Source organism: Asterias rubens, chromosome 3 (genome assembly GCF_902459465.1).
Source record: "Asterias rubens chromosome 3, eAstRub1.3, whole genome shotgun sequence".
In the NCBI taxonomy this organism is placed as follows: domain Eukaryota; kingdom Metazoa; phylum Echinodermata; class Asteroidea; order Forcipulatida; family Asteriidae; genus Asterias; species Asterias rubens.
Window position 1 is genome coordinate 8052102 of NC_047064.1, and position 12772 is coordinate 8064873.

The window sequence follows — 12772 nt, forward strand, 5'->3', positions numbered from 1 at the left end:
TTATTGTAATGTTTTCTTTTTAAAATAAGCTTTAATAAGTAGGTAGATACAATGTTTGTTGTTGATTAACTATTTTGGAGAGAAAAATACCAAGAGATGCGATAATATGGCAGCACGACGAACTGTGTTTAAACTTCTACTGATGGCGCCCTCTTTTGAATCCTCCTCATCCAGCCCTTTACAATTTCCCATAATTTCCAGAGGACAAATTTTCCTAAAACAACAGTGTGGGGAAGATTGTCCCCATGCGGCAAACTGTGTTTTAACTTATTCGGATTGCGCCCTCTTCTGGTCCTCTTCTGATATCGCTCTCTTTGAGCGAACCTCCCTCAATCGGCACTATAGACTTAGGCTGGGCTCTGATAAAGATAGGTACCTGCTACATAACTCAGATCCAGTGATTCCATTGGATACAATGATATCATTGGATAAACGTGCACACTGACATGAGCTTTCCGTAGATGCCCAAACAGTATACTCCTATCACGTCTGCCATAGAATTTGACTGCGTATCTCTATGTGAAATGAATGTAGGTCAAAGGTGCTAGAACACTGAAGGCCGGTCTCTGGCGTTATTCACGAGCCTCGAAGTATGACGTCAGATGTTCAGGCTAAATCGGCCCATGTTAATTTCTCATTGGGGAAAACATCTTCAGGGAAAGATATTCATACGAGGTAACAAGTGTCCGTCCTTTGAGAAAGATTCTACACGAGACGTGAAACCAACTTAAACTTTTGCGTGTGTAGCCATGAATGTTATCAGTATATTTATTGGACCTTATATTTGTTACAATCTTTTTCCAATCCTTCCATTATAGATGAAGTCATTTCTTGTTTGCGTTGGCATATCTCTGGCGTTCGGGGCGCTGTTCATGAAGACGTACAGGATACATGCCATTTTCAGCAGAGCAGTCGCTAAACTTAAACGAGTGGTGAGTACGTGTTGTCGTGAAATAATTTAATATTTCTGACCAAAACGGTCGTAGAGTCACTGAGACTGGTGTGCGTCGCCCCACACCACTTACAATAATATCACACAAAATAAGGCTTGACATTCTAATTAGGCCTTTAGGGGGAACTTAACTTAACGTAAAACTTAAAGGGAAGGTACACGTTTGGTAATTACTCAAAACAAATATTAACTTAAAAACTGACTTTGTAACGAGCATTGGAGAGCTGTTGATAGTATAAAACATTGTGGGAAAAGGCTCCCTCTGAAGTAATGTAGTTTTTGAAAAGGGGGTAATTTCTCACTAAAATAATAAGACTACTAGCTAGAAGTCTGTTGTTCTTATCTGAAAGCACACAGATTCGTCCAACATGGGTGTTTTTACTTTCATAATTTTCTCACAACTTCGATGACAAATTGAGCCAAAATTTTCACAGGCTTGTTATTTTATGGTTATGATGGGATACACCAAGTGAGAAAACTGGTCTTTGACAATTACCAAACATGTACCTTCCCTTCAATTGCATTTTTTTTTTGCAAACCGCTTTATAAACACTGTTTCAAAGCGCTGAAGAGGTGTCCTGTCTCCTCGGAGGCGGGGTTGGGTCCCTTTTTCGGGGTTGGGTTCCTCTTCCTGGGTCCCCCCCCCCCCCCTCGAGGCGGGGGTTTCTTCTCTCGGGATGGGGTCTTTTTATGGGGAATAAGAGTGTCCTCCGTTTGGATAGGGTTTTCTTTTCGGGTTGGGGTGCCTCTTTCGGGATGGGTGGTCCTGTCCCGGGTTTTTAGGGGATGGGGTGTTTTTGTCTCGGGGTTGGGTGTTCTCCCTCGGGGTGGCAGGGGGTTGTAGATAACACAAAAAACATGGTTGATCCTCCCAACATAAACTCTACCTTAGCCTATCCGGTCCCTGTTTGAGAAACAATACAAACGCCCCAGCCTTACATCGTGACATATTTTGTTGATCCTTTTCTGTCATTTTGTATATTATTTTTAGGATTTACCCAACTTTAAACTAATTTTGGGAGTATTCCTAGCCGTCAGTGTTGACATTGTTATATTCACCGTCTGGATTCTGTTGGGACAAACCGACATCGATGAAATAACTTCCGTACCAGTAGTAAGTATACTCTATACCTCACATAGCAACAAGGAAACTGTTACTGATGTTTGAAGCTCTGCATGCCGTGGTGTGAAAAAAATAATAACCACTATAGTACATTGGGGTACAGACCCTTGTTTGGGTCTTTTTACAACGGAACAAACGCCATCAAAGTTTTCCTTCCTTCAACTTTAGGGATTTTTCGCTGTTATTTTGCAGTTATTATTATGTTTAAACTGCATTCGACCACTTTTGCAGCAATGAATGTTCGATTTTATGTTTTGACGTCAACATGGGTTATGACAACATGAACGCATCAATGCGTAACTATACTGATATTGAATAAGCCATGCAGAAATGTAACCACAGTACGTTTTAACGTACTGTGGTTAAAACTTGTTTTAGTGTTACATCCTGTCTATGTATAAATCATACAATCATTAAAGGCAGTGGGCACTATTGGTAATTACTCAAAAAATTGTTAGCATACAAACTTACTTGGTAACGAGCAATGGAGAGCTGTTGATAGTATAACACATTGTAAGAAACGGCTCCCTCTGAAGTAGCTTAGTTCTTGAGACAGATATAATTTCTCACTCGAATATTTAAAGACTTCCGGCCCGTCTAAAATCACACAATTAATTTGTTCAACAATGATGTTTTGCTTACATGATTGTCTGGGAACACTGGTCTTTGACAATTACCCAAGGAGTCGAGTGCCTTTAAACAATAATTGCTCACACGCGTAAGGACAAACTGAGTTACGTCACTCTATACACTTTCGATCGAACTCAAGCCAATTAATAAGTTAAAAGTAAGCAATAAACCAACGTAACGCTTACAGATACAGAATCTTGCAAATTCAAGTCTCCCTGTTTTCCGCTCAAAGAAAACTGTTGTCCTAATGTTGCATAAAATGTCAACCTTTATTCTAAAAGGGTTGAAATAAAACATAAATGCTCTTAAATTATATTCTTTATCCACCAGCCAAGATAATTTAATTGATATTTGGATGAGCAAATCGTGAGATCAACAAATGAGTATTAGTATGAGCTATCTTCTACTAATTAACTCAAGGTTAATTTCGAGTTGTTGTTGTTTAGTTTTCTTACAGGGTGGTTCGATGTTTAACCTCTAGCTACATTGAGTTATACGACTTGTTTAAATAAGGATTTCCCTCTATACGCTGCTTTTTAAATTTTTCTTTATTATTATCAAATCGTTATTATGTGTCGGGAGCGGTCTGAAGTTCTGTCGTAGAATCCTTCATTGTCCCTCCATCATTTATAATTTACTATATCGACACAAGATAAATCCCATACTTCATTACTGACTTTGTCAATTTGTATTCTCTTGTAATCAAAGCTAGACATGAGCCAACCAGAGAGGGAGCTCTATATTGTTTCGGTCAGTCCGTATTGTACATCACAGTACCTCGTGTACTTCTCAGGTGTTATCTACATCACCAAAGGAATCCTACTCGTCTTCGGGATCTTTCTAGCGTGGGAAACCAGAACGATTTCTGTTTCCTCGCTCAATGACAGTAAGTTACAAATCATTTTTGTAAAACCCAGTTTTGCGTTATGCGTTTAACATGCTGTTTTTTTTATAAAATAAAAGAAAATTAATGTGCAATAACATTCCACAGTCAAGCTAGTTAATGTTATTTGCGTCTCTCTGGTGTGAATCAAAATAAAAATCCCCCGGGATTATTACAAAATAGAATACAAAATTAAATTTATAAATTGTGTGTCAGAGTACAACAAACCTTTTAAAAAGCTAGTGCATCTAAAACGCGTTTATTTTGAAACTAATATGGTTGGAAAGATGTTTTAAAAGTAGAAAGTAATGAGTCGCACAAATATTCATCTAATTTGTGTGGTTTTCCTTTTACTAACACACAGTCTGTAATTTTTTTGGAGTCAAACACCAGACCACTCAGTTACTTTACGCAGACATGCTAATATCTATAGCCATTATCCTTGTGATATGCCTATACAAATTGTAAAAAAAAATAAAAAATTGTCAAGCCTTAAACAATATTATCCTTTGCCTATTAAGGTACTTATATCGCCATGTCCATTTACACGGTGGCCATTTTCCTCGCCCTCGTCTTGCCAACGTTAAATCTGGAGGTAGTTCGTACCAACGTAACTACCCACTTCGCCGTCCTTTGCTCAGCAATCATCGTTACCAATACTACCGTCCTGTGTTTGGTATTTCTACCGAAGGTAAATTACTTTAGTGTGCATGATCCATAGAGTTATATTATATAAGAACTAGAGGGCGCACTGGCCCATATACGCGCTCCGGTATGCGCGCAGGCGGCCATTTTCTAATTTGACAAAACTGGCATCTCACAGCGTGTGTTAGTGCGGCCATTTTGTAAGTTGAACAAACAGCATCGCGTGAGCGTTCAATAAAAAAACCTTAAACGTGTATTTCATATTCAACGCGCATGCAGAATGGTGCGCTTGTCATCTTGCGGTTCCGTGGCGTTTGTGCACGAAGCATCACTCGTGCGCCCTCTAGTTCTAATATATAACTCTATGGCATGATCGGAAATAGCTTATACCGAACAGAGTAATTATGTAATGAACGCTACGAGGCATGCACAGAACTACGTAAACAATTTTTGAGACCTACGCAAAAATGGGTCGGGTAAACCACAGACAGTTTGTGCCGTAGATACAGTTCTTGAAATTTAATCTGCTCATACAGTGAAACGCGTAGCTTTCATTTTTGTTCAGATAATGTAACTTGGTCATTTGTTATGTTATCGCCATTATTGGATAAGCATGCTTCAATTTTTTTTTCTTTTTTGAATTCCGTTGACTGTTTTTTTTGTAATTCTTATTTTAGGCTCAATGTTAGTTTTTTTTATGTTTTAAAGGTAAAATATTTCGATGATTTGGCGCCAAAATATATATTCATGATGTTGTAAATCAGATAAAACTGTACCATTTTTGTTTTGCTCGACCGTTGTTGACAGATATATCTTCTACGCAAATACAGCAGAAAAAACTTCCAGGTTAGTATGATGACTAAATACATCTCCAATGCTTCAATGTCAACGTTCAATGACTGCGCAGACTCGAACGTGAGTAGACTACATCAACGACTGCAACGAGTAAGTCATTCAGCGGTATTTGACGAACCTGTTTATTTCATTCCTTATTTTCAAACGGATGTGTTTTATGTGGCTGCAAAACAGAATTATTCGGGTTAGGTTGTCGTACGCCTATATTTATTTGTCACCCTTTATCTAGTTCATAGGTCAAATAAAGATTTGTTATCCACTAATTTTTCTACACATAGAGTCTTTATCAAAATGGGAAACAAAAACAAGTTTAGACATCTTGGTGTAAAATGCTATGCCGTGGTTGATTTCGTTTAGGTGCATTTTTGTCAAGATTAAACAATTTTCAATGACGTCACGTTTCAAGTGGTCTGTATTTATTTTCGGTACAGAAAATGGTCAGCTCATAACTAATTTTGTAATGTAGGCCTACTCAATCAAAAAAGGCATTGAATTCCAGCTTTCGACTGGCTCATAAATTCCTCGTTGAATGTATGTACAATTTGTACAAGCATTTGGCGTTGCTGTCCGATGACGTCGTGATTACATATAAAAACAATATTTTGAACACCGTTTTAATGTGAGGTTAGGGACTTGTAACTTTTCCCCACTTTCACAAGGAGCAAAATCTATTGAAAAATAAGCTCGTCACAAAACTCAATGTTGACCCTGGATCCCTTCTTTAAAGGAACGTTACAGAATCGGTAAGAAACAAAAATCGTGAAGACCACAGATTTACATAAAACTTACACAGTCTAATGATGATGATAGTAGAAAACATCCCTTGAAATATTTCTGTCTGAAATGTCATATTTGATGGGAAATAAGTAATCTAATTTCACGTTTTGAGTTTATCGCTCAGTAAGCGTTTTATTAATTTTTGTTTGGGCATTGATGCAATGCAAAATTTGTAAACGGTTTTTCACCGGTTTTTCGTGACCCAGATGGCCGATTGATCTCAAACTTCTAAAGGTTTGTCAGTTTATGGATATGATGGATTACATAAATTGCTTACACTGCCAGCAACTGTTTTGTTAGCAACAACCAATTCTGTAATGTTCCTTTAATGTAAAGGGGAAATAGCATTGCAGACACGTATACTGAATTGTTTTCGGTCTTGCACTGAATAAGTGAACATGTAATTCAGTGTGGTGACATCTCCAAGTGCCCTTAGTACAAAGACTCATTGGAGGACATCGTTTCAATCAATTCGGGTATTTTTTTCTTTCCGATGTTTGACTACCTTCATGTTAAAATCTTGTGTCTAGCCCCCTTAGATACAAGAATTGTAATATGCAAAATTAAACACACTAAGCAAAAGATACACGAAGTGGGCAGATAGAGAAAACATTTGGGTGAATTTGTTTGCTGGCCAGCTTGGTATTTGACACAGCTAGAAATGAGGAAGATTGCCTCAGGTCCTTTGCAGATTTGTTTGTATTTGAAATAATATTATAGGTATTGAAAGACAAGCAAAGTCTAACACTTCTCATAACGGCTGTTTTTGCTTTTTATTATATAATGACTTACTTGGCACAAAATGATAGCTATGGCAAATATAAGTTATCTCCTAATTATATCTTTCTGTTTCTCCATGCCCTTTAACTATTTTAGATTGTAAACCAGCGCCTATACAGCAAATTTCGTATTGTATTTTAATTTCTTTTAGAAAGAAGAGAAGCTGAAGAGGCTGAAACGGGACCTTGATCTTGTAGCGTCATCTCTACAAAAGAAAAGGCCGTGGATCCAACCGGACGAGGCGACAAATCACGAGAAAGAGCAGAGCGTCTGAAAAACATTTCTTGTTCAAAAGACATATTTTACACACTGTATCAGAAGAACACGTACTGCAACAAAACCTTTGGAGGTTTAAACAGTTTCTTTTGTTGGTATTTCACAAAGAGCCACGATTGATCGTAACTGCAAATCAATCGTAGTTGCTTAGTGAAGTGTGATGTCACAATACAAATCACTATGGTGATACTGATTTGTCTTATGCTGGATTTTATTGCTTTGTGAAATCGACCCCAGGGGGTTAGTGACGAAATGTATCGATACGGCGCGCTGCCCATGGTAGCGAGGCTGCGGTTCATACTTCCTGTGAAATCGAATGCGAAACGATTTTTGGAATTTTTGGAATTCGCATCGCACGAAGCATTCCATGAATGGACCCTTCCCATGAAATATGCTAATTACATTCACGCATGCGTACAGTCCCTGTTGGTTGGCAAACACCATAGAGTTGTGCACTAAGCAGACGCGCAATCGCGTGTGCGTCACGCACCCATTAGCCGTGTACAAAACAGCGTGATTTTTTCTCATTTTGCCAACCAAAACGTTAGTGCGCACGCGCTATGTGCAATTTACATTTCATGGGAAGGGTCTTTCTGTGCAAGTCTCGCGCGGATTTTAACTTTCGGGACCAGTGTGGTCCCAACCTTATGGAGTTTTACGTTGGGGAGATTTTGTTTCGTCCATTACTTTAGTTTAATGTAGTTTATGACCATAAAAATGACATATGTTGTTAAAAATGTAATACTAATTAACATCATATATAAAAGTTAAAATAAAGTCAACATAATAACGAAGAAAAACCGATATTTAAACTTGACCTCAGGTCAGGTTACTTAGTAAAAATTAAGAATTTGTGCCCATCTCCGATCACAAAACTTACACAGACGCTTGTTTTGGTCGCGCGGGGTGAAAAGCTTTTTTATTGGTCGTTTTGGCGTCGTCTTCCTCTTTAAACTGCGTCACGCGTTTATCTAACGCCCTTGCGACCATCGTGCGTCTGCGTATAAACCAGCTTTGATTAGTTTCACATTCGGGCGTAGATTTACAAAAGGGGTTTCAAAAAATTTAAGATCAAACAAACATCCTTGTCCCAAAGTTTTACTTTCGTCTATACATAGACTTTAACCGATAATTGTGTTTGTTTAAAAAGCTAAAACTAATTTAAACAAGCTCTATAGGGTATTTTTGTTGTTCAGATTCAGCATAAAGAATAAATTAAAGCAAACGTTTGCGGTAGCACCATGTGTATTCTATTTTTTAGTTGTGTTGGTTCTGGAAAGAACCAGTGGTTGACGACTCAAAATATTGAGTCGTCAACCAACGGTTCTTTCTCGAGTTGTCAACCACTAATTCTTTTTAGAACCAACACTACTCAAAATAGATTTACACCTGGTGCTATCGCAAGCATCACCCGATTATACTCCCGCCATGCAAAGTTTCAAATCCTACTAAAGCTGACATTGCTAAATACCCCCCCCCCCCTAATTCCTCCATTTTGGTCTTCTCTGTCATTTCAATGATAAGTTGGATGCACCTACAGATCGCACCGTTTGTACATTTTTTACCACGAAGTGCTATGGGAAGCAGATTTCGATTTACTCGATCACCTAATTTTAAATGCACATATTATGCAAAAAGTAACTTTAACATAAAAGACAGTGGACACTATTGGTAATTCTCAAATACCAGTCTTCTCACTTGCTGTATCTCAACATATGCACAAAATAACAAACCTGTGAAAATTTGAGCCCAATTGATCGTCGAAGTTGCGAGATAATAATGAAAGAAAAAAACACCCTTGTCACACGAAGTTGTGTGCGTTCAGATGCTTGATTTCGAGACCTCAAATTCTAAAGCTGAGGTCTCGAAATCAAATTCGTGGAAAATGACTTCTTTCTTGGAAACTACTCCACTTCAGAGGGAGCCGTTTCTCACAATGTTTTAAACTGTCAACCTCTCCCCATTACTCTTTACCATGTAAGGTTTTATGCTATTAAATATTTTGAGCAATTACCAATAGTGTCCACTGCCTTAAAAGCATTTTGTGGCCTTGTTTTAGTCAATGTCTGTGTTGAAAATGTGAATGGGCGTGGCATGATGAGGTTCGGGAGGGACACCTTAACATAATACGTGAATACTGACGTCAATATTTACTCTATGTTCCCGTTGCGTCTTTACTAGACTTGTGGACAAGTCGTTGAAGGTCCCACGCGGCCAGATAGTCGAGTTGCAGCGCAATGCTTCTACTCGGAGTAGAAGTCGGGCAGCGCGTAGTAGTCGCGCAACCAGCAGTTCGCGCGGAGAGCACCACTGCAACTCGACTATCTGAACGCGTGGGACCATAAACGACTTGTCCACAAGTCTACGTCTTTACAAGTTTGGATAATTGTATAGTAGTATTCAATGATCCCGGTTGTCTTTACGACTTTACCCTTTGTGCGTTTTTGCACAAATTTGTGCGCTTTTAGATGCGACTGTTTCGTTCATTGGTCAGTGAAAACACATCCCTCAAATAAGCAATGCATGAACGCAACGTCAATATTTATGTGCTTTGGTACTTGGAGTTTGAAGCAAATGTCCTCACTTTTCCTCAAAATTTGATGTCATTATTTACGTGTCCTTTGCGAGTCATCGCATAATTACGTGAGTGTGTGCGTGTGCACTTTGAGAGCTTTGTTTGAGAGTGCGACCTCAGTCTACGGTTCCAGTTTCAAGATTATTGAACACTTAACTATGGGAATTATAAGGGTACCGGTAATACTGCCAAATTTACCGTAGATCACTTGGCAAAAATATGACTTGCAAAGGTCATTTGGTAATATAGTAAGCAGGATGCATCACGCAGACGTTGTTGTTTATTTGTTGTTGCTTTTGATGACTTTATCACAATAAATCTGTTTCACGGTGTGAGACAAACAAAAATATCAAACCAAAAGGTTAAGTGTCTTTATAATGAAAAACCGAAAAAAGGAAAAACACACCAACACCCAACAAACGAACAAACAAATAATGTGTAAAGTTGTTTCTGTGAGTGCATATAATGTTCCCACCAAGCCTCACTACAGTGTGATGGTTTATGGGAGAGTCTTTGTTCCGTGATTTTTTTTAACAAAAATGTTCGCCCGTCTTCTTTCTAAATTGTAACGCACCCTTGTCATGACACAATATATATATTAGAAAAAAGGGCGGGAGCGAAACACTGTTACTTACCTAACTGACTGACGAGTTTTTAAGGTTCCTTCGTAATTAGTGGTTTCAGTTGTTTGTCGTGTAAGTTTTGTGAAAGACAGAGAGAACGAAAGAGACGTCCGGCCTGACCAACTTTCGGTCAGTGTGATCCTGAGTCTGTGTCAACGTGACTCTATTCTGTTGGCAAGACCTTCTTGGCTTGAACGGCGTCGTAGAGCCGCGAACCCAGGCGACTGGATGGGGAGACCACTCACTCGAGTCAAGTGGCAAAGCCACGAGGGCCTTTTTCATTTGTTTGCTGTTTTATTTATGAATTGTTCATAAAAAGTGCTGAACAATGAACCAATAAAACGAAGATTTTCGCAAAAAAAACGTTTTATAAACAAATCAAAGTTGGATGATTTGTGTTTTGTTTCCAGACAGTGTGCATACAATGCTCATATAATCTGAACCGCTGACCCAAGTCGCTTCTGATTGGTTGAACTTGTTTCTACAGTTTTTCTTTTAAAGTCAGGATACAAAACAAATCACGAAACGAGAATCGAGTTGTTAAAGGCCTCATGTGCTGCGCCACTCGGTGCGTGGTCTCCCTTTCCAATCGCTTTGTTAGCGGCTCTATGAAGCTCTCCAAGGAGGCCTTGAAAAAAGGTAAATCTGACCCGGAAAATTGTCAAACTGAGACAGAATCTGAGTTAAATTCCATTTTCGTAAACAACTTTCCGGGGCAGCCTGACACAGAAATGAATCTACGGGTCAATTCTGGACCGGATTGGTATGAGAGTGAAGTCAATAAGTTTCAAAAAGCACTATAAGTTCACGAAAGATCGAAAATTAGTATTTTAAACATGTACTATTTTTGTAGTGATCAGCTTCGTAAACTTTTTAACGATGATGGTTTTGACAAAAGATGGCACGTTTAGCATGATATATTAAAGTAAACTAACATTTTAATGTGAAACATAGTTTTAAAGTGACGAAGGCTCCCCAAATTAACATTTTCAATGTAAAGTATTTTTTTGTATGAAGTACGAGAGGTGATTGTGCCATCGGTCATAGAATGTCAGATGGGGGATATTGTACCAGAAGTCTTTTAAGCAGGATGTTTAAAGTATGATTAATATGTTTGATGTGAAACACTATTTGAATAAAGAAGACTCCTCAAATACAAATTGCAATTTTCAATTGTAAAGTTATTACTCACAATTTTGTATAATAGTACGACGGCACAGGTAATTATGCCATTTGATGGTACAAATGGATTATTCAGGAATTTTCAAAAGAAAGATTTTGATCATTTTAGCCGTCGAAGATTTGTCAAGGATGACGCAATTTTGACAACTCACTTGTTATTCAAACTTTATTTATCTATATCCCAGGGTTATAGTTTTTTTTATCAGCACTTCGAAATCAAACATTAGAACATTTTAATAATCGAGTTAAGTAAAGTGTAAACAAATCACAATGATCACACTTTGCGGTAGATAAACATATTTCTGATAAATTAATTATTACAAGAAGAACCATAATAGCAATCAATCACTAACTGTTTCAAGTAATACATCTCCATTCCTATGATGTTTGAGTCAATCTCTCTTCACACGACATCAATTTAGCCACGGCCCCTTGTTTTTAATTTTACACATGAATTCGAAATTTCACAAAATGCACCTCGTGTGAAAGAACGACATTTGTACTGACCGTGCAGGGCGGCAACGATTTCGCTACAGGGATCTTTAGGTTCGCAACGATTTGTATTTTGTAAAACTGTACAACCATGCTCAAGTATATACAGGTCAACTTGTATGATACATCAGAATAATAGAGATCAGTGAGGTAAACTCGTACCCAAGTCAACTCGTACCCGCAACACTAAAACAAGGTGTTTAGATTTTCAAAACATTTCTAAGCATAAGTTTTGTACCCACTTTTTTTCACATTTAAAACCTTATTTTATGTTTATAGAATCTTTTTTGTGACGGAACGCTACAAACAATTTGAGCAGATTTCGAAAATGATAAAGTGGACAACTTGTTTTTAAACTCCAAGCACAGTTTTTACAGCGCAGGTTAACTCGTACCCATGTAAATAAACTCTAACCCATAAAGTCAACTCGTACCCATGTCAACTATAGTACCGTCTGACGTACGTCACATGCAGATGTCAGAAGTTCCCCGGTCTGCATGACGATCTCGATTGAGGCAAGAGAACCTCTGCTGTCGTGTGAATCGGCTTTCCCGTGTTCCTATGTTCGTCATATTTCTGGTTATTACTTACCTCTGGGACAGGGTGAGCTCAGAATCGGATTTTTGCCTTTTTAATGGGATATTTCTGAGTAATGTCAATTTCATTGGCATCATCCCAGCTCTATTGGGTCTTCAAACGAGAGTTTGATTATGTTTTAATGGGGTCGACTATACTCTGCGTCGAAAACATAATTGCAACGTGATTCAGATGTCATACAGATTACTGAGCTTTTTTTCAAAGGGGCATACAATAAGTGATACTGCGTCAATTTGTTTTCTGAATCGATTGTGAGATGGAACGTTACTTATCTGGATACACGACTCCGCTCTCAGATGACTACAGAGTTGTGATATTAGCCAAGCAATATCCTACAGGTTTATAATAAATAAAATGTCGGTGGGTGTGGGGGGGGGGGGCT

General features: G+C 38.3%; 1 protein-coding gene across 3 annotated transcripts in view; it reads left to right on the forward strand.

Moving 5' to 3' along the window:
- The window catches only part of LOC117288444 (gamma-aminobutyric acid type B receptor subunit 2-like), a 49251-nt gene extending 42201 nt beyond the window's left edge, over positions 1–7050 (forward strand). For 2 of the 3 annotated variants that reach the window (XM_033769309.1, XM_033769310.1), the window contains 6 exons: positions 819–932; positions 1944–2066; positions 3414–3591; positions 4110–4279; positions 5041–5178; positions 6797–7050. In XM_033769309.1, the coding sequence (XP_033625200.1) occupies positions 819–932; positions 1944–2066; positions 3414–3591; positions 4110–4279; positions 5041–5178; positions 6797–6919 (846 nt within the window). In that variant the 3' untranslated portion in view covers positions 6920–7050. Of the gene's footprint in view, positions 1–818; positions 933–1943; positions 2067–3413; positions 3592–4109; positions 4280–5040; positions 5179–6796 lie in introns of those variants that run through there. The other variant, XM_033769311.1, reaches the window with a different exon arrangement.
- The last annotated feature ends 5722 nt before the right edge of the window (positions 7051–12772 follow it).